Raw genomic sequence first — 23,154 nt, 5'->3', positions numbered from 1 at the left:
TGAATAGTTGCACATCTACGTTGTTGTAATAATAGATACAACACGGGCCAACTTAGACATAACGTTAGTTTAAGCATCTGTTGTCATTGACCTTCAATTAAATTAACAGATTATGTAACATTTATATATAAATAGTCCCTTCTCTTGTAGAGCTTATAGTATTTTAGGACAAGAGACAAAATAAGCAAATACACTGCTGAAAGAATTATCAAAATTTTTAATGGAAAAACAGAGCTCTTAAAAATTTGACCATCAAAGTACTCCGTGAAGAAATCGTAGATACCTTGATTGTCAGATGTGGAAGTGATCGGTCGGCTAATGCTGAGTCAGCTCTTCTGTTGAACACATAAAATAACTGAGATGCAGGGTCAACGACTTCCTGAATGTCAAGGGCAAATCAGTGTCAGCTGTAACCTGGGCACAGTCATTCTCCTCTCTGTGACTCATGCAAATTGAGACTGACTACAGTTTTCAGGGATTTCTCACCTAGTAATGGAAAAAATAAACTTGAAAGCCAAGAGAAGTTTTTTGGAGGATTGATGTACAGAAACATTTACTAGATGGCTTTTTGAGTTCTTGCTATCTGTCAGGCATTGCTTTAAGCACTTTGCAGGAATTCTATCATTTAATCCTCACAACAATCCTGTGAGTTCAGTGAGTGCTATTATATTTGGAAAATAGTTACCCACATCCAGATTATATGATTAACATTTCAAAATGAGTAGTCTCTAAATTGTTTGAGAAACTTGAAATAGAGTTTACTGAAGTTTTTTAAACTTCATCTAGAGATGAAAAATAAAACCAGTAATTTTATTTCTAATTTTATGTAGTATAAAATCATGTAATAGTATTGAAAATCATGGGGTTATTCATTTTTTCACCTTTAAGCCCTGAACTTAAAATGTCTCGGGACTTCCCTTGAGGTCCAGTGGTTAAGATTTCACCTTCCAGTGCAGGGGATGCGGGTTCGATCCCTGGTCGTGGAGCTAAGATCTCACATGCCTCGTGGCCAAAAGAACAGAACATAAAACAGAAGCAATATTGTAACAAATTCAATAAAGACTTTAAAAATGGTCCACATCAAAACAATCTTAACAAAAAAGAAGCCTCTACTTGGGGACTCAGCAGTGAATAAAGGACAGATCCCTGCTGTTTTATAGATCCATATTCTTACATGGCAAGCAAGTAAAGTAAATATAATTCTTTTAGTCCTAAGAAGGAAATAAGAGGGTGTGCTGCGGTAGAGAGTATTTGGGGATATACTCAAGATTTACGATAAGTAAATCTTTCATAGATTTTTGTGTGTGTGTGGTATTTATTTTTTGAGTTATCATAAATAAGTCGCTTATATCTCATTAGATACAGAAAATAAGAAAAAACTCATGGCTAACATAATAATAATTGGCACTATATTTCAGTAAACATGCTTTGTCAGTATTTATATGAATCAGTATATGGATATAAGAAAAACATTTTAATGTTTGGATAATACTTAGAAATGTATCTAGGAAAATAGAACATCCAAAATATATGAAATGCTTAACAGTGCAGAATACTGGAAAAGATACAGAAAGCAATGTATAAAATGATGGCCAATATTTTCTTTAATTTGTACAAAATTATCCGAAATGGTGATTTGGCTTTAACTTTATTAAAAATTAGGGTTTTATTTATAATACTAGAAATTACACAGGTGGAGAAATATATGGGTACACAAGTATAGAAAAATCTTTAAATTGGAAGCCTGAGTGAATAATAATCAAATAAAAGCTCACAGGAAATAGAAAGTAAATTGAATTTGCCAGTGAGCATTTATACCCATTAGCTGCCCACCTGCCCCTCATAAATGTAACAGTACCAGGAAATCAAAAAAGATCGAGGGATGTTTCTCATAAAAGTTTATGGAGCAAACCACTATGATATCCAGGCATATATTTTACTGCTAAATGCATCCACGGCTTGGGAAGCTCCCCGGGGGGTGGCTTCAGATGAAGCAATCGGTTACTAGGCTGTCATCTAAATGTGGTGGATGGGATGCGCAAATGCATTGGAAAGTGAGCAACTTTATAGAAAATTGTTATAATCCTTGTGACAACCTAGGCTCCTAAAGATACGTAATAAGCACATATGTGTTCTTCCCCATTTCACAGGCACTAGGTGAGTGTAAAGTTACCTTGAGGGAGTGACACTCTTAGAAAGCAAGGTACTGCAGAACCGCATGTAGGCAACGCTGTGGGCCTCCTTAATTGCAGCGAATGGGCTTAGGAAAGATTATAGTTTGGAAGTTTTGCACATGGTTGTTAGTTGGAAGCATATGTTCTCATTTGTCCAGGCAGGAAGTTGAGATAAGAGGTAGGCACTGAAAAGGGAGGGGGATTTTCCATCGTTTTGCCTTTCATATCTTTTTAGAACCTGTGCACCATTTAAATGAATTGTCTAGTTTTAATGAACTTAAAATTTAAAAAAGACAACACTCTGCATTGCTTGTCTTTTTTTTTTTGCGGTACGCAGGCCTCTCACTGTTGTGGCCTCTCCCGTTGCGGAGCACAGGCTCTGGACGCGCAGGCTCAGCGGCCATGGCTCACGGGCCCAGCCGCTCCGCGGCATGTGGGATCTTCCCGGACCAGGGCAGGAGTCCGTGTCCCCTGCATCGGCATGCGGACTCCCAACCACTGCGCCACCAGGGAAGCCCATGCTTGTCTTTTTTTGATATAATATGGAAACATTTGGCATAATTAGAATTTACTTCAGTTCAAATCAACTATTTATTTTTGTTACAGATTAGCCCTAACATCTTTCTAATCCCTCCGAGGTATCAATGATTATTGGGAAAAGGATAGATTTCTAATCTAAGCTATTTGATAAAGGGATGAGAATAGCCATTCTTTGAAAGACCCTATTTGTGTGCAATTACTGCTCTAGATACTATTAATGAATAAATATGAAGATTATTCTAGCATCAGAAATATATACCTTCTTCCCAACTCGGAAAACTAGATAAGTACAACTTTTTAAACTAAAACACAGTAAAAAGGTAATATTGTCTTTTTCCCCCATAATTATTTTATTTATGCACTGCCCATTCATTTGTCTCAGCATTTTTAAATAATTATGTACAGTTTAAGCTGAACGCAACTGAAGATATTTTAACGTTTTGGAATTCATGCATACCCTTCCTTTTGTTGAATGGGAAATGACATTTTTATCTAAATTGAACATTTTAAAAATTCATCTCAAACATCTGGAAACGTCTCTTGTATGCCAGTGCTGGGAGGCTATTTGTGTCACTTATTTTCTTTCTCCAGTCAGCAAAGGCTATTATGAGGCTGCCCATAATTTGTGATTAATTTGAGAGGCTACTTGACATCATGGCAGTCCTAGAATGATGTGTAAGGGCAACGTCTGCTTTAGTCTCAGCCTGTGAAAGTGAAGCCCTTTCCCTCGATTCCAGAACATTTGAGGTCCTGGAGTGGAACCAGGGGAGACTTGGTTGGGATGTCCGATGTTTGCCTTTACAAACTTTTACCTGCATAGACTGGGAACACTCACTTACCCTGCTCGTGTTTACCTCCAAGACTGTCTGCACATTTCATGCGTAAATGTGCGTATGAGTTCTGGTAGACGGTCATCCCTTCCAGATAAGAAGTGGTCCACGTGGCTGAAAATTATACTGACAACGTGTAATCCAGGCATGTTTCTTTTTAGACTTGCTCTGCTCTGATTTGATGCTCCCGGTGGCTTCTTTAGATCTTTTGCTCCCAGAGGACCCAAGGATAATGGGAAGTTTAAGTCACTGCAAAATCTCGGAGCAAAGACTTAAAAGCCGGGACTGGCCATCCCAGAGCAGCACATGGTGTCTGTTTGTCAATCTCATAATGAAGTCGCAAGAGGTCGGGTGAAACAGGTCTCATCATGCCGTCCTCTTAGATCACGTAAAGGATACATATTTACAGAACCAGCCCCCATCCTTTTTACGTGGAGTTCACTTTATGAAGTTGCCTCAAGCAGGAGCGACCTGTAATTTCCGGGCACGATGTGATTTTGCGGTGGGATGTTGCGGGAGTGTCACTCTTGCCCGTGTCTGTTGCTGGCAGGGTACTACACGTGCGTGGAGGTCATCTTCACCCTGAGGCGGCAGGTGGGCTTCTACATGATGGGCGTCTACGCCCCAACCCTGCTCATCGTGGTTCTGTCCTGGCTGTCCTTCTGGATCAACCCTGATGCCAGCGCTGCCAGAGTGCCCCTGGGTAATGTGTTCCAGCCTCTCTCGGGGGGTCGCGAGTGCGCTGCATCTTTATAGAAATGACTGTATAATTTTGAAATTATACCAAATGATTTTGAGACAGTGAGTTTTGGAATTGATGGCAACCTTTTTTTTTTTTTTTCAGACTTCCTTCAGTTCTTGACATTGAACTAGATTTTCTCCGTGTTTATGCATTCTATAATTAAACTAAGTTTTCCCTTTTTGTGTCCTTGGGGTATTTTAAGCAGTTAATCCATCCTACTTTGACTCTCATGAAATAATTATTAATAAGCGATTTTCACGGATAACGGAAGGCTAAAATCCCCAGTGGTGCCAAGCTTAAAAACAAATGACTATTTGGATAGAAATCTTTCTAAATCATATACTGTCTCATACTGTTCATCAGGGAATATGTAATAGAATTTATCTTTTAAACATGACTTTGCATCATTTTCCTAAACACTAGTTATTGTGTGCTGTACCACCAAGAGAGGCTAGAGAGAGGAAGGGCTGGTTAGGCCACGCTCTCCAGTTTGTGATGTTTAATGCTCTGTGACATAGAAACACCAAAAGCCAGACTTGAAAATTCTGTCTCTATAGGGCTTAAATAGTCTCGGTTGGGGAAATAATCGAGAGCCTTTCTTTCTTTTTTTTTTTTTTAAATTAATTCATTTATTTATGGCTGCGTTGGGTCTTCGTTGCTGCACACGGGCTTTCTCTAGTTGCGGCGAGCGGGGGCTATTCTTCGTTGTGGTGCATGGGTTTCTCATTGCGGTGGCTTCTCCTGTTGCGGAACACGGGCTCTAAGCACGCACGCTTCAGTAGCTGTGACACGTGGGCTCAGTAGTTGTGGCTCGCGGGCTTAGTTGCTCCGCGGCACGTGGGATCTTCCCGGACCAGGGCTCGAACCCGTGTCCCCTGCATTGGCAGGCAGATTCTTAACCACTGCGCCACCAGGGAAGCCCTGATTCTGCTTTCTTAAATCCCACATGCAAGATATCTTGTAGATGGTATTTAAGGCGATGAGTGGAGTGTAGGTAGAAGAATCTCAGGGCTAAAGCCTTGGGATTGAGAAGATGAGGAGCAATCTATGTGATGTGGTTTCCTAGAATCCTGCCAAGTGGAGAAGGTGTGTCCAGGCCAGGAGAGTGACCAGCCAGCTGCTTGTAGGTCAAGGTTAGGGCTAAAGATTGCCCTTGGCTTTAGCAGCCTAGGGGGTCCCTGGGATCCAGAAGAGAGACAGTCTCCATGGAGTGAGGAGAAGCGGGAAGCCTGGTCGGAGTGACTCAGGAGAACGCAGGAGGGGGACCTAGAGCCCTCGGTGTAAACGTCCTGTTGGAGGTCTAGCTGCCCACAGGAGGGGAGGGTGGGGAGATAGCCAGCGGGGATGGGAGCTGAGAGGTTTCTTGGTTTTGTTTTTCTAAGGGGCACAATCCACACACGTTTATTTTTGGTGGAAAACAACCGGTAGTGAAGGAAACAATGAGAGTGGGTAGAAGTGCAGGAGCAGTGAGAGGGGATGGGAGGTAGGAGACGAGGGATTGGCCTTTGCTAGAACACAGTGGATTTGTCCACGGGGTCAGCAAACTCCTTCGGCGACAGTTTGAATAGCAAACATTTGAGGTTTCTGCTGAAACCCCGAAATCCGCCGTCATAGCGCTAAAGCAGCCTTAGACAATACATAGCTGAAGAGGTGTGGATATGTCCTAGTAAAACTGTATTTATAAAAACAGGCGGTGGGTCAGATGTGCCTGGTGCATCGGGTTGACTGACTGCTGGTCTGTAGCGTCAGGAGAGAAGGCAGAGCTGATGGGCACACGGCGAGATGCGAGGGCAGACGTGGTCATGGGGGCTAGCCCCTGATTTTGTTTTCTTAGTGAAATGGGAAGCCAGGTCATGAGTCGCAAGGGTGATGGGGAAAAGCACTGTGGTTCTGAAGGGAGAGGGACTGGTGAAGGGACTGGGGAAATACACCCTGATTGCCTGGTAGGATCGCGGACCTCTGGAGGTCAGTGGTGGTAAATTGAAAGTGGGATCAGTCCACATGTTGACTCATGAAAAGAAAACTAGGGACATGTTTAGGTTTTTGAGATTTATATGTGCTGTTGCGTGTGTTAATGTTTGGTTCTATCTTATTGCCGAGTAGCATTTCATAGTATGGCTACACCACCGTGTGTTTCTCCATTAACCAGTTGTTGGGGATTGGGTTGTTTCCAGTTTTGGGGTATTATACGTGATGTGATGAATAATTGCGTACAAGGCTCTGTGTGGGCATACATTTTCATTACTCTTGGGCAAACACCTAGAAATGAAATTTCTGCATTTTATAGGAAAAGTATGTTTAACTCTTCTAAAATATTAGCATAGTGTTTATCAAAATAATGGTACCGTTTTGCCTGATTCGTACTCCTGTGTCATATACTCCCCAAATACTTGATTTTTTTTACTTCTTGTAGTGCCTTGGACCTTAGTCCAATGTTGAATACAGTTGTGAGAGATGCTTATTCCTGATTCTGGGTAGACATAGTTGAAGTATTCACTGTTGAGTGTAATAGTGGCTCTAGTTATTACAGATCTCTTAATCAGGTTGAAGAGGTTCCCTTCTCTTCCTAGTTGGCAGAGGGTTTTTATCATGACTGTTGACTTTTGCCAAATGCTTCAATGCTTTCTCTGAGTATATTTAAAGGTTTGTATGGTTTTTCCCTTTATTTTGGCAAATTTTACCAATTGATTCCTAGCTATTAGATGAGTAGATAAAATTATTAGCACAAACACGTTCATAACATTTGTTTTTCCTTTTCCTGTCTAGCTGTAGTGAAGTATTCATTCCTACGTACTGATATTGTTAAATTGTGAATTCTTTTTTTTTTTTTGACCACTCTAGGTAAAGACTTATCCGTTTTCTTGGTATTTTCAAAACATCAGCGTTCATTTCATTCATTTCTATCTATTTGTTTATTTTTCTTTTTCATTGATTTTGGCTCTTGTCTTTATTATTGCTTTTTACTCATCTGGATTTTATTTGATCTCTTTTTGATGACTGAAGTGGAAACTCAGATATCCGATTTTAGACCCTTCTTCTTTTCTAACACGGGCATTTAAAGTTACAAATTTCCCTTGTAAGTCCTGCTTTAGCTGCAGTGCACAAATTTTGGTATACTGTATTTTCATCTTCCTTCATTAAAAAAATATTCTCTAATTTCCCTTGTGATTTCTTCTTTGGCCCACGGATTCTTTATATATGTGTAGTTTGGATTCCAAATATTTAGCGTTTTCATGAGTACTCAAATATGATTTGCTTTTAATTTTGTCAGGGAACATACTCTATGATTTCAATCCTTTTATGTTTACTGAGAGTTTGTTAATGGTCCAGCCCAGCATTATGTCTCCTGGCAAACATCCCATGTCACTTGCACTGTATATTTGTCACTCTTGGGTGTAGAATTCTGTAGATATGAGTGGAGTCAGGTTGGTTGATAGTACTGTTAAAATCTTTTATGTCTTTTGTCTAGTTATTATAGTTATTGATGAGAAAGTTGTTAAAATCCCCAACTCTAATTATGGAATTATGCTTCAGGTATTTTGAAACTCTGTGATTAGACCCACACATATATATAATTTTATCTAAAAAGAAAAAAGAAATAATATTACTGACAGATTAAATATCAGGATATTCTGTCAATACGGCTATTTTGACCCAGTGTATCTTTCCTTTTTCTACTTTTTTTCCCCTACATTGTTCCAAAAGATTATGAAATCAATTTGCCAATCTTTTCCTTCTATGGCCCATAATTTTTATTTTCTAAAATTTAGGAGAAGAACATATATCATTTACCCTAGACTCATTTTGCTTTTTAAAATAAAATCAGTCTTGTGTTCTAGTTTTACTTTTCTTGCTATCTCTTTTTGATTTACTTTTCCCATTGTTAACAAGTATCAAAGCTTCCTCTGCGAACTTTAGGTAGACTTTGTCTTCAGCTATTTCTTTAAGTATAAAAGTAACTGTGGAGGTAACATCTTACACTTTTTACCCTACGTAAACTTTACTGTAACACATTCCTTTTCTGGTACATGAAATGGTTTAGTTGCTGCTAAAAATGATTTTTTTAAACAATACTTTTTAATTATAAATGTAAAAAGATGAATAATTCAGGTCGCAATTCAGACCTCTAGCAGGTCACACACAGTACCTTTCTTCCTTATTATAGTCTTTTCTTATCATCTGGAACAGTGGTTCAAGATCTTTTTGATTATAAGGATCTCTTTCAAAAATGTCAGATATTATTTCTGGATTCCCACATGGTAGTAATTGTAGTTTTCCTTTTAGTATCCTTTGATTAGAATGCTGTGCAATGATAACATGCTGATGTAATAATTTAGCAGTATTTCTAAATGAATTTTCATGTTATTAATCACAACTCCATATAAGAATTTGCTGCATAGTATAGTTTGTCTCAGTATGGGATAAAGATGATTTCAGGTTTAGACAGTAGCTGTTGGGCACAATTTCTCCTTGATTTGCTCTGTTGGTTCTATTTGTTGTTAATAAAAAATACTACCGGGACTTCCCTGGTGGTCCAGTGGTAAAGAATCCACCTTGCATTGCAGGGGACGTGGGTTCGATCCCTAGTTGGGGGACTGAGATCCCACGTGCGGCAGGGCAGCTAAGCCCACGCGCCACAACTACTGAGCTTGCGTGCCACAAACTACAGAGCCCACACGCTCTGGAGCCTGCATGAGACACTAGAAAGAGAAAACCCGCACGCCACAACTAGAGAGAAGCCTGCGGGCTGCAACGAAGACCCAACACAGCCAAAAGGAAAAGAAATAAAATAAATAAATAAATGAAATACCAAAAAAATATCTCTACCTCCCCTTTCTTTTCCTTTTCTTTTTTCACCCTTTTTCTTGCTTTCCTTTTTCAGTCTTCTAGGTTTTGGTATTCCTCTTTTAGGCAATAGATTGCTAGAGTATATGCTATTAAAGAATTATTTTTCAGATGTTTCCTCTGAGATTGTCTGAACGAGAAATCTCTGGACATCCCATAGTCAATGGGAGTTCACTATCAATAGTGGTCTCTTAAATAAGGATTTTATCACTATAAAGTTCTTTCTGCGTATTGATGAGCTAAACAACTTTATCTTCACCCTGAATTCTTTATAGAAGTTTTTATTCAGGTTAACTATTTTATGTAGTTAATTGATTAATACTTTGATTTATATTATTTGTCAGCCATAACTTTTAGTAGATGTAGACCTCACGCCTGCTTATCAGAGTTGATAGCAATTTTACGACATACTCCCTGATTTGAAATCTAGACTTGGTTTGTTTTTGCATTAGGGAGAGAAAGTAACAAATGACAAATAAGGACTATATGTTTTAAACACGTTATAGAAAGATTATACCAAGAAGTCCTGGAATTTATTAGAGAGGTGCTCCATTAAGTGGGGATAATATATTAAGAACACAATGTTGAAATTATAAATATCCCCATTTTTTTGAATGATGGGTTTCACATTTCTTTTTATTGGTTCATAATGTAGTAAAATTCAGGCAGCATTTCACTATGAGTTACTTAAACAATGAAGTGATCTCATCTGAAGGCCATGTTAAGATAAGGCTGAAATATTTGCCCGGAGAAATATTTGCTCAGAAATTCTTATTTTAGGATAAAAAAGCAAGTGGACGTTTCCTATTTTAATGTGATTTCCTGAAGACAAGGCACACAGTGAGGTCCACATTCCCTTCCTTCTCAACTGATCTCCATTTCCATTCTTACATCTTCGAAATGATACAGATCTTATTGGAATTGGTCACCATGGTTTTTAACTTAACGCCTGGGATTATAAATATCTCCCAAATGTCCATTAATATCCTATTATTCTGAATCTTTCTCTGCTCCTTTGACCTCCTTTTTCTGATGCCTGAGCCTCTCTGGAGTCCCCTCCCTTTCCACCACAACCTCCCCTGAACGATACTGGCCAATCTGTCCTTCAAGAAGGTCCCGGGTGCCCTGTGCTGAGTCGTGGTCACCAGTTCTTTGTTTCTCGGCCTTTATCTGGCCTAACTCGGTGTTTTCTTTCCAAAGTCACATCTTTTCTATATTCTCCTCTTCCTACATTTCATGGGTATTTTCCCAGTCATTCTGTTTAGAAGTTTGTCTCAATCTTTTCCTTCTTCCTTTAAACAGTAATCAAGTTTTAAAAAATGTTTTCTCCAAAATCCTTTCACATTCATCCTATCCTTCATTTTCTTATTCTTTGTTTCTGCATCTCCTATATTTTTCTTTCTCAGTTTATTTTTTTATCCCTAGAAGAGTGACCTTATTGAAATATTCTCTTGATAATGTCATTTCTCTACCAAATACGATAAAAGATCCACTCTAGGACTTTGAAGGCCTTCTATAATCTGGCACTATTCTCCATTTCATTCATAAAGTTGCTAATATATCAGGATAAAGATTCAGGTATACTACTAAATTGACTACAATTTGATACATTCTGTGTTATTGATGAGCATGAAATGCTATGGAAACACAGAGAATGGTGTCAATATATGCTACTTCAAGGCTTGTTTTTGATTGATTGATAAGCTGACATAACATTTGATTAAGAATAAAAAAATAACTTGGGAATATGATTTGCTAAATTAATGCCCATAGGTATAATTAACTGAGTTTAGGGCAATGTTTGAGAAGATCTTGTATTTTTATGTTACTTTTCACTTCCAGGTTAGAAAATGTTAAAACCTATATTAACTTTTAAAACATAGTCCTGTTCATTAGTTTTCTTCAGGATAGAGGATAATTACAATATAATAGTAATATATATGTGTGTATATATATATATATATATATATATATATATATATATGTAATATTGTTTCAATCTGCAGAAGTTATATTTTACTAAAAGCCTTTCTTTCTAGGAGAGACTCTCTTAGTTCTTCAATATTAAAAAAAAAAATCCCCAAAACTCCACACCTTTCAGGAGCCTCTGAAATGATGCAACTGGTGGAATATATATTTTTCAGTGTTTTAAATGATTATTGATACTAATATAGTGTTTCCCGTATTCCCAATGCAAGAGCAAAGAGAACCAAGTACATCTTTCATTATTAGGGTAATAAAAAATAAATATTTACTTTTTAAAATGTTAAGTGTTTACACACATACCACCCACATTCAATAATTCTTACATAAGAAGCAAGTACGTGGTATTTCTTCTACTCTTTGAGTTTTAAGGGGACCTGAGGGGCATTGAAAGTTATTGGAGGGGGATTTCATCAAAGAGCAGTGATTGTAGAACATTTCATGGGAGTAAAAGCAACTTGACTTCCTGTTTCTGTCCTGCAGGCATCTTCTCAGTGCTCAGCTTGGCCTCTGAGTGCACAACCCTGGCTGCGGAACTTCCCAAGGTGTCTTACGTGAAGGCTTTGGACGTGTGGCTCATCGCGTGTCTGCTCTTCGGGTTTGCGTCCCTGGTGGAGTACGCGGTCGTCCAGGTGATGCTCAATAACCCCAAGAGAGTCGAAGCGGAAAAAGCCAGAATTGCCAAGGCTGAGCAAGCAGATGGGAAGGGGGGGAGTGCAGCTAAGAAGAACACTGTGAACGGCACGGGCACACCTGTTCATATCAGCACCTTACAGGTAAGGACGACGTCGGCCAGCAAAGTGCGTTCTGCGGGTTTAAAGGTTTGGTAGAATTGGTTCTCACTCGTTTTTCTCTCACAGATGCAAAGGGACTAAGCACAACCTACTGTTTGGAAAAGAATAGAAAACAGTTAGGTCCAATAGTAACCGAGAAAAAAATTAACACTTTATCAAATGACTGGAGAACTTTCCGTGGAGTTTAAGGATGCTTCAATTCCTTTGCTCTGATGGTCACCACTGAATGTGGAGGCCTTGCCCAAGTGACAGACCTTCCTACTCTTTCTCATTTGACAAACCTTTGCGAATGGCCGGGGGGCTGAAGGCTTACGGGGCCCACGTTCTTGAGTCAATCTCCCACCCATTCCCCATCAAGTTGGAGAGCTTCACAATGCTCATGTCAGGCAGGCTACTTCTTTACTGGGTGCCTGGCTCATAGGGAAACTATGCCCATGGCTTGGGATTTGTCCAGCGCAGTGAGTAGCTAGAGAAGAACTGAACAGTTAAAACCCATGACCTTGCCTTGTCACTTGGTGATGGGTCTAAGAAGAGCGGACCATGCCTCTAGATTCAGGTACTGATACATCCTGGGGCCACAGACCACGTCATGGATTGAGGACAGTGGTCCACTCACTCCAGCATGCCTGTACTTGATGACCTCTAGTTGAGAAGACCCTAGGCCAGGGGACCATTTCCACTGAACGTAGCATGGTAAGTTCCACAAGAGACTAACAGGTCCAGACCATCCTACAGCCTTGGAAACCTTGCCTGCATCTGGCCCCAGACCATGTCCATTTGCTGACCGCCACTCCTACCAACACCTAGGACGTTAGACACGGTTTTATAGACAGAGGCAAGCAAACTGTTCTTACGTGATGCTGTCTGCAGGTCTTTTTTTATTTTTTTGTCTTTTTGTGTGTGTGTGGTACGCGGGCCTCTCACTGTTGTGGCCTCTTCCATTGCGGAGCACAGGCTCCGGACACGCAGGGTCAGCGGCCATGGCTCAGAGGCCCAGCCGCTCCGCGGCATGTGGGATCTTCCCGGACCGGGGCACAAACCCGCCTCTCCTGCATCGGCAGGTGGACTCTCAACCACTGCGCCACCAGGGAAGCCCTCTCACGTTTTAGTTTGTATATTTAGATCATTTAAATTTAATGAACTTATTGATATATTTAGGGCTTCAGTCTATTTTATTTTTTTTAATTTTATTATTATTTTTTATTGGGGTATAGTTGCTTTACAATGTTGTGTTAGTTTCTGCTGTACAACGAAGTGAATCAGCTGTATGTGTACGTATATCCCCTCCCTTTTGGGCCTCCCCTCTCCACCCCTGTCCCACCCATCTAGGTCACCACAGAGCACTGAGCTGAGCTCGCTGTGCTACACAGCAGGTTCCCACTACTTATCTGACTTACACGTGGTAGTGGGTATACGTCCATCTCAATCTCCCAATTCATCCCCCAACCCCCATGTCCACATGCCCATTCTCTACATCTGCACCTTTATTCCTGCCCTGCAAATAGGTTCATCTCTACCATTTTTCTAGATGCCACATATATGCATTAATATATGATATTTGTTTTTCTCTTTCTGACTTACTTCACTCTGTATGACAGACTCTGGGTCCATCCACGTCTCTACAAATGACCCAATTTCGTTCCTTGTTATGGCTGAGTAATATTCCATTGTATATATGTGACACATCTTCTTTATCCATTCATCTGTCGATGGACACTTAGCTTGCTTCCATGACCTGGCTATCGTAAATAGTGCTGCAATGAACATTGCGGTGCATGTGTCGTTTTGAATCATGGTTTTCTCAGGGTGTGTATTTTGTGTCCTATTTGTTCTATTTTTAATCTCTTTCTTCTTTCTCCTTCTTCCACGTGGACTGCTTGAACAGCTCCTAGAATGACATTTTGAGTTTCCTGTATTGTTTGTAAGCATGTCACTCTCTTGCTTGGAGGCTGCTCCAGGTGTCCCATTATATACACATAACTTTATCACAGTTTCCTGATGTCACTCTGTTACCACTTTGTGTGATGTGTAGAAATGCTACCTCCCTTTAACACCTTTTGCTTTCCTCTTCACATGACAAAATTATTGTAAATACTTCTTAGAACCTAATTAGAAAGTGTTACACTTTTTGCTTCACCATCACACATAATTTGGAAAACTCAGAGAGAGAAGGAAAGTTTATTGTATTTGTGCCTATTTTTGTTTACTTTGATCTTTCTTCCATTCTGATATTCCAAGGTTCTATCTTTTATTGTTTCTTTCCTTTTAGAGAATTGCCTTTATCCATTATTTTGGGTAGCACTGCTGGTAACAGATCCTCCTAGTTTCCTTCATCTGGGAATGTCTTGGTTTCCCTTCATTCCCAAAGGATCTCTTCACTGGGAATAGGATCCTTGAAAGTTCTTTTCCTTTGACACCTAAAAAGTATTGTGCCCATTCCTTCTGGACTCTGTGGCTTCTGAGAAGAACTCTGCTTCATTCACACTGTTTTTCTCCTTTAGGTAAAATGTCATTTTTCTCTGGCTGCTTTCAAGATTTTTTTTTTTTTTTTGCCTTTAATGTTCAGAAGTTTAATTATGTATTTTGGAGTGTTTTTTTTAGGGTTCATCCAGTTTGGGGTTTGTTCAGCTTGTTAGAAAAAAATGCAGGCGCATGCTTCTTGCCAAATGGGAGAAGTTTTCAGCTGTTATTCCTTTGAGTACCTTTCCTCCATCCTTCTAGGACTGTGACGACACAGATGTTAGATGGTCTGTTACAGGCCCACACGTCACCACTGAGGCTCTGCTCATTTTTCTAGTAAGTTCTCTGTTGTTACCACCGTGAAGTCACACCTAAGTCTTCTGGCCCAGAAATATTGCCTCGGGTGATTCGCTTTTACCTGTGTGCAGATTCAAGCTGGAAAGGACCACAAAGAAAATCTTAGAGGCTACAGTTTGAAGCCTTTGGAAGTTCTTATCGTCATCATTTTTTATCCTTGACAGCCTCATTGTCGTAGTGCCTCATTTTTGCTACCAGTAATTTTCAGAAGTGACAAGTTTATATGATGAAAGTAAATGAGACACATATTCATATGAGGAAAAATGGGGAAAGTATAAATGGGAGATCTGCAGAACCAAGGTCACTTTTAAGAATGTGTTGAGTGGGGTTGCTGTCTTACTTCTAAGTAGCTCATTTAATCCCTCTGCATGTGATATTATAATTGTTTAAAATAGCATTTATATTGCAAACTCTTTGTACTCTTATGTACATGTTTGATTTGATAATGATGTGTGGAGAGTATTAACTAAAGAAAGTTGTGTTTGTGTAAAGTCTCTGATGAGCAGAAGAAGAGACCAGCGAATGAGGTAATGAATTATGAGCTGTTTAAGCAACTAGAGGACTTCTCAGTATGGAACCTAATTTTATTGCTTATTCAGCTCTGACACGTCGTTAAAAATTACTTCTGCAGTAGACCTACTCTTCACCAACACACATACACACACACACACACACACACACACACACCTCATTTCAAATATAAGAATCTGCAAATACGTTTATAGAAGAGTGTTCAATAAACTAAATGATTAAGCATTTAGTGTAACCAAACTGAAGTTTTTGGAGTGATTTTTCCTGTTATCACTTCAACATTGAAGTAATTATTCTTCCCTTAACTATTTCCTATATTTAAACAATCTCTTGGAATAAATGTAACATTCTATGTCTACATTTTGAATGAGCTGTGTAGGTACAATTATATAATGATTAAAATTGCTGGCAGGGCTTCCCTGGTGGCGCAGTGGTTGAGAGTCCGCCTGCCGATGCAGGGGACGCGGGTTCGTGCCCCGGTCCGGGAAGATCTAACATGCCGCGGAGCGGCTGGGCCCGTGAGCCATGGCCGCTGAGCCTGCGCGTCCAGAGCCTGTGCTCCGTAACGGGAGAGGCCACAACAGTGAGAGGCCCGCGTACTGCAAAACAAACAAACAAACAAAAAACGAACAAAATTGCTGGCAGAATCTAAGAATGTGTTTATGTAAACAAAACACTAGAAAATTTGAAGTGTTAATATGTATGACTTAGGTTATAATATCATATAAATTGGGCTACTTGTCCAGTTACTTATAGATACTGAAACTACCCCTAAAGCCATGAATAAAATACGGTTCAGAGTAAATGCATTTCTGTAGTAAATATGTATGGCCTTCTTTGTGCAAAAGTAAAAAGAACTGGTAGGAGTCACGCTTCCTGAGTTGCTGTCAGAAGCCAGAGTCCTCCTTTGTTTTGATACGTGATTCTAAAGCACAGTTAGTGCTCTTGGAGCAGAGGATTCTAAGTGAGAGAGAGCCTGGGACACCCACGGAGTCCCAGAGCTTGCAGGCTGCTCTGAGAGTCTGAGAATAGGACAAAGGTTTGACATGGAGAGGCTATTCCCAGCTTCTCTTCCGATGAAGGTCGTGATTTAGTCTTTACACAAGTTCGCTGACACACACTGAGACTTACCCACTCGTCAAACAGTCCTGGAAAACCAGAGCTTCAAATGCGGTCTTCTGTCTGGGACACTTACCAGGAGGGTATGTGCGTGTGAACGTGTGTGTGTGTGTGTCTGTGGAGACAGAGCTTAGGTGACAGACTGCTTGCTGAAAGTGACCTTTTAAGATTTCAAATTGGGGAATTTAAATAAAAGGCCTGGAAGTAAATTTTAAATATATGTTTTCACAATTCGTGATATACATATACATATATATAATATATACATGAACGATTTCCCAAAGTCTCATTTAAATAACTTAGATTCTCGTTGCTGGCTTTGTTCTGTCTCATTCCATTGATCAGTCCCTATTTTTGGCCAGACATTTTCCTAGACACTGGGTTAAATTGATGTGGACCAGAGCCCGGACCAATGGTGGCTCCATCAGGATATAGCTCCTCTTTAAGCTCCACGGGGTCCTCACCATGGGGAAGCTGGGACTGTACGTTAAAAAACGGGGAACGGTAATCCTCTTTCTTCCGGCTGGCCTCCTTTAGCTCCAAGTCCCGTCAAACCAGGACGGAACTAAATCGACACTTTCTAAATATTGTAATATGTTGGTGATTCACTTTTTTTTAACCTATAAGACATTCAGAAAGGATGAAATTCCAGTGCCTCAGTCCCCATTCCTACTTATCAACATTTTCTTGTGTACTTTTGTACAATTATATTTACATAAACATCTTTTTCGAAAGTTCTTACCCAACAGGATTGTACAAATATCTATGTGGCATAAAGATATAATAATAAAGCCAACATTCATAGATCAGCTTAAAAAAATAACATTACCAGCACTTGTTCAAAATTGAAAAAAAAAAAAAAAAAGGAAACAACCTAAATGTATAAAGCCAGAGGATGTGGTGACACATTTTCATTCGTTTTTTCACTCAGTGTATGTTGGTTACCTTTGCTATCCACCTCTGAGCACTGCCATCTGGCTTTTGCCCAGAAAATATGCCTCAGTGTTTGTTCGGATAAAGGATACCGTCCTGGTACCTGAAGGGCTGCTGGGGAATGATTTGTTTTACATCTTACATTAAGCATCATTTTTACCCAGCCATAATCTAGTAAATGTGAATAGAATCCACATAAGTCGTCAATGTATTATTGTAACTAAGGCAAAAACTAGAGTGTACTAAGAGTGTACAATGACATAGTTTCCTTTTTCGGTAAAAGAGTAAATATTTTAGTGAAGATTCCCAAGGTGAATCACAAAGGTCGGGAGTAAGAACAGTGAAAGATGAAGCAGTGGAATCATGGGCTCCCCCTTCTGTGGCCTTTCCTTAAGCCACTGGTCAGCCTCTGTCTTTTCCATGAGCTTTTCTGACGGCCAGAGAGAGTTCAGTGTGAAATAATTATTCTGTATATTGTAGGGAATTGAGTCAAATGTAGTACTTCAGAGATGATCAACTGAACAGTCTCTGTAGCATATGATCTGGCTGAAATAGCCACAGTTTCTTTGGATTTTCTGAGTTTGGATTCTCTGGCTAATTCATCTTCAGGCGGCAAGTGAGGAATGCCTTTCGTTGGTCAATCTTTGGTTCATGATCATTGTGACCATTTTTAGTTCTTACTTGTGAGTGTGGTTTAGAGACACAGTCTGTCTCATTGCAAGGATAAATGCCTCAGTCTTTTATAAACAACCCAATTTGGCAATAGGAGCCCTGGGGAAATCAAAGGTCAGAGGTACCAGAAGACGTTTGTATTCCGTATGTTCTGCTAATATGATCTGTGTCATGGTTAAATGTTGGATTTTCATGTATCGGTCAGTCTTTCAACTGAGAACTCTCACAAGCCTGGGAGCACCTAAGATAAAGGATGATTTGCGCCTTGATCCCTTAACATAAAATAACCTACCAAAAGTTTATTCCATGACGTAAGCCTTGTTGTATAGGCAACATTTTAGAGCCCTAAATGTTCAGGTAATTCCGTGCTTTAATCAGTTGACTATTATTTCTGTTTGACAAAGAGACATAATAGTCAACTGAATAAACCATCAGATTTTTAAAATATCTTCTTGAAGACGTTTTATAAATAGAAAAATTCTAAATATCCTGTCTTTAATTTTTATTCTCAGGTTGGAGAGACCCGATGCAAAAAGGTTTGTACGTCCAAGTCTGATCTGAGATCTAACGACTTCAGCATCGTGGGAAGCTTACCGAGAGATTTTGAATTGTCCAATTATGACTGCTATGGAAAACCCATTGAGGTCAACAACGGACTTGGGAAATCCCAGGCCAAGAATAACAAGAAGCCGCCTCCTGCCAAACCCGTTATTCCGACGGCAGCGAAGAGGATCGATCTTTATGCAAGGGCGTTGTTTCCTTTCTGCTTCTTATTCTTCAACATTATCTACTGGTCTATATATTTATGATAAACCTTTTCCATTCGTATAAAGTCAAGTCCCATTGCATTGTGAACAACCTCGTTCATTAATGCCAATCTGTGAACATTCCTTGCATTTTCATAGCAATATATTGCATTTTGGATGCCATTGGAGTGTAATACAAATATGGCGCCTTCATCATGTGGAATGGCAGCATGATCTTGTTACGTCTGTGCTCTAATCATGATGTATTTATGTAAAGCAAACATAATTGCTTTAGGAATAAATGGAGGATAAGCGTACTACGTAAAATAGAATCCGAACATTTCTCTCCAGTTAGTGTAAATTGCAAATATTCCGATAATTCTGATAATAAAATGGGGTGCACTCTGAACCCTGTTTTGTCATCATCGCAATGTACGTAGTGTTTCAGATCCCTTTCCTTGTAACTTTCGGAGAAAGCCATCTTATTCTTGTACAATTTTAGATGGTATTATCATAGATAAAGCAAAAGTATATTACATATGGTATAACTTTATAAGTAGAAGTATATCAACTCTAACTACATGAGCTCTGTGGAGAAATAAAGTTCAAACAAATTCCTAATTTGCAAAAGCAGCTCATTTTAAAGTGTGCCTGTGTTGTCAAATGCCAGATAATGAAGCCCAGTGAGCATTTTTGAAACAAAGGGAAATCTAGATTTACCTAAATTCGTGCTGAATTCTGGTTTCTCATGAAATAAAAATAAAAGGAGATATATTGATTAAATATTTCTGATAAAAGAAATTCTATTTAGTCCACTTTAAAACCTAGATATATTTTCATGGATTTTATTTTGTTGATACAGAGTATACAAAATCATTGTGCCTTAAGAAGAGTCATAAGTATTTTGAATTGGAATATAGCAATGAATATGCGATTTCGTACCATTTGTAAGAAACCAAGAGGAAAATACCTTCTTACTAGAAGTAACGAGTTGGGAAGAAAAATCCATAATCATTAGAGGATTTTAACTTCTTTATTTTATTAAAATGCTCACATCTTTTAAAGTAAAATTAAATGTTTTTCCTGAATTTCTTTTTTTCTTATTTGAATAGTGTTTGATTTTGTTACAAGACATTTAAAGGTTAAGTAAACGATTACGTAGTTAGATCTCACCTCCATTTGTATCTTCTTTCTTGCTAAAAGTCCAGGCTACTTGGATTAATTGCTTTGGTCTTATGCCAACTTGCAAAACAGGTACTTTCTGGTCTATAAGACTTGTATTCCCTAGTAATATCAGAGCCAATGTACCTTCTTATTTCTCCATAGCTGATACTAGGACTATCAGTAATCCATGTAACGTAAACATAAGACCAAATAAGTGTATTTACATTATTTGGAGAGTTTGCAGCAGCTGAGGGTTTGGATTGTCAATTCAATAATAAAATGTGTTTACATATTGTTTATGCAAATTGCATCTATAATTCAATGTTATTTTATTGAAGACTTTAATTTGTAAGAGTCACTGATTACTGAATCTTTAAAAGACGAGATATATCTAGTCCTCTGCGGTCCTTCAGCACCCTCTAGTTGCAAAAGCACAGTCACCTGAGTCACTTTAAAAATGCCACAAGTCGCCCTGTTGATGGACTTCAACATCCTGCTAGGACCCGGACAATAACATCTTAAACGCTGAGAGGAAAAAGCGTCTTGGATAATACTTAGACCATTTAAATTTGTAGTTATAATAATTATATTTGCTTGTGATCTCTGTTCTTCATTCTTGCCAATTTCATTCATTTTAGGGAGTTTGATTTAGATATAGAGTTTTAAGTGGGAAATGGATGAAATGGAAGACAGTTCTCATTCCATAAGAATTTATTTCTTGAAAATAATGTGAATGAATTCCTTTCTGTAATACAATATTGTAGCCTCTTAATATCCATTTTAATACCCAAATATATATAACTAGGTATCCCCAGATTAAGTGTGTATGTATAACTACAAATGGAACATTACGCAATGATCATAAGGTAGTACAATTGGTGTCCACTAATGGTTGCTTTCTACTGTTATCTTGAGAATTTAGTCACTTAACCCCAGGGTAGTTCTGATCTGTGTACTTTACATATTATGTCTTTCTAGGAAACTTGCAGTATATTTACCTGGATGTCAGTATCGCAAATTCCATGTTTCCAAAATAAAAAAGATCTTCTCCTTACAAATCAACCGCTTCTCTTATTTTCTGTTTCCAGTAAAGCCATCACTATTCCAGTCCCCCGTGGGCCATCTGCCTTCCTTCCCTGTCACACGGTATACCCTGTCAAGTTCCAAGTCCTAAAATTTCCCCCCTTACACCAACCACTGCTTCTCCATTTCTGCGGACACCACCCTAATTCAGTTTCCCTTTCCCATGCATCAGACAATTACAGCAGTCTACAAACTTACTTTGTGATGTTTATTTTGTAATGGCATAAGTAATACATGAATATCTCGACGTATTAGAAAAACAGGTGTGTCTAAAATAAGTAAGCCCTTAACGTTGTCATAACCTTCTATCTTCAAACCTTTCTCTTTTCCCAGAGGTCACCACAGTGACCTCTAGGCATCTACAACCTCTATCTACCTTTTAAATATAAAAGATAACGTAACGGGATTTAACGTAAATGAGATTTTACCGTATGTACGGTTTTGCAATTTGTTTTTCATCTCCTATATTTTGGAGCTCTTTCTATGTGAGGATATATTGGATGCTGATAAACCTTTTGCCTCCTATTATTCTATAGCATGAATGTGTCTGAATTTAACTTCTTTTTAAACATGAATTTTGATTGTTTTTCTTTTCTAATACAAAATAGCATTGTACTAAATATTTTTGCGCACACATGCGTATATTTCCGTGAAGTGGATGCCAGACGTGGAGTTGCTGAGTTGAAAGATGTCTACATCTTAAATTCTGGTAATGTCTTTAGATTGTCAAGATGCTGTGTGCAGACTCTCACAGCCTGGTCATCTCTTAACCTGTTGTATGTAATGTACGTATTACTTTTCTTTTTTAAAAACTTTTTTTGACCTTGTTTCAGACTTCCAGAAAAACGTGCAAAAATATTACAAAGAATTCCTGTACGCCATTCATGCCAGTGCCCCAAAGGTTAGTACTTCATCACACTAGGTTTATTTTCCCTCTCCCACTGTGTGTGTGCTCACGAGACACTTTTTTTCTGAAACATTTAAAATACAGTTGCAGAGATGATGATGACCCTTTGTATTTACACACTTCAATGTATGTTTCCTAAACAAGGAACATCCTTTCATAACCACAGTAGTACCAGGAACCCACATCAAGAAATTGACATTGATAAGTTACTATAATCTAGAGGCCTTATTCAGATTTGCCAGTTGTCCCACCTTTTCTTGTTTGTTTGTTTCGGTTCAGGATGTAATCCAGTATCCCATTCTTTATTTACTTGTCATGACATTAACTTCTTTAAAATAAAGCTGAGATCACGGCGTTCTGCTCAAACATCTTTAGAGCTTTGTATTGCCCGATGAACTAAGGAAAAAAGTCCTCCCTCTGACATATAAAGTTCTCCTTGTTAAAGTTTAACTTATCTTGTAGCTGTTTCTCACATTGCTCACATCTCAAACTCCAACCAAACTGAAGCCGACCTTTGCTTATCACACTTAGTGACAGGATTGCTAAGTTCAGCGAGGTACCTTTCCTTTTAGGTTAGTGTTTAATTTTACGTCTCATTATTTCTCTTAAGTGGGTCAGTCTTGGATGGTTTGTCTTCCCATACTCATGTTAACTGATATGATTTTATTCAACATTAAGCGTGCGTCAGTTATACAGTTTCATCTCTACTGAATAATAAAATTAAAAACATTTCCCATTGCACATGCCGTGTTCAAATTAAGCTGCTTTAAAAACCATTCAATTTATCATCATCTATATCATGGAAAATTTCAGTTTACATAAATAGCTGGATACAAAAATTTAAAGTACCAGGCCTAAGATGAGAAATAGTTTGAAATCTTTTTTTATAACCTTTAATAAGGATTTCTTGTTAAAATTTTATTATCTTGTTTTAGAAAAGCCGATTTATTCCAATTATATTTTCAAATGAAGTGCATATGTTTACACAACCTATCAATAATCTAGCATTCACTAATTCCCCCCAACCTTTTTTTATGAAGCTGTTCGTAACCTTTTAAGAGGTTAGGGTCCAGTTATTTCAAAGCATTGGAAGCATCAATGGAGTAAATATGCTTTACCGACTTTCTTGTGATTGATATGAAAGGATAATATAGATGCCATATTCAAGGGTGGTTATAATCTTAGGGTGTTTATATACACATATGCATAAACTTGATATTTTGTATTTTAATACATTTTGCATTTTCTCCACATACACACACACACATATATAC

At 38.6% G+C, this 23,154-nt stretch overlaps 1 protein-coding gene across 4 annotated transcripts in view; it reads left to right on the top strand.

The window, feature by feature from the left end:
- GLRB (glycine receptor beta) overlaps positions 1-19,898 on the top strand; it is a 68,449-nt gene extending 48,551 nt beyond the window's left edge. For 3 of the 4 annotated variants that reach the window (XM_033857421.2, XM_073805623.1, XM_073805624.1), the window contains 3 exons: positions 4,095-4,247; positions 11,598-11,890; positions 18,493-19,898. In XM_033857421.2, coding sequence (XP_033713312.1) covers positions 4,095-4,247; positions 11,598-11,890; positions 18,493-18,789 — 743 coding nt within the window. In that variant the 3' untranslated portion in view covers positions 18,790-19,898. The remainder of the gene's footprint in view (positions 1-4,094; positions 4,248-11,597; positions 11,891-18,492) is intronic. The other variant, XM_033857422.2, reaches the window with a different exon arrangement.
- Positions 19,899-23,154: the final 3,256 nt, after the last annotated feature.

The sequence above is a fragment of the Tursiops truncatus genome, chromosome 5 (genome assembly GCF_011762595.2).
Source record: "Tursiops truncatus isolate mTurTru1 chromosome 5, mTurTru1.mat.Y, whole genome shotgun sequence".
NCBI lineage: Eukaryota > Metazoa > Chordata > Mammalia > Artiodactyla > Delphinidae > Tursiops > Tursiops truncatus.
The sequence above is the reverse complement of the archived record's forward strand: the minus strand, read 5'-3'. Positions and strand labels throughout refer to the sequence as shown.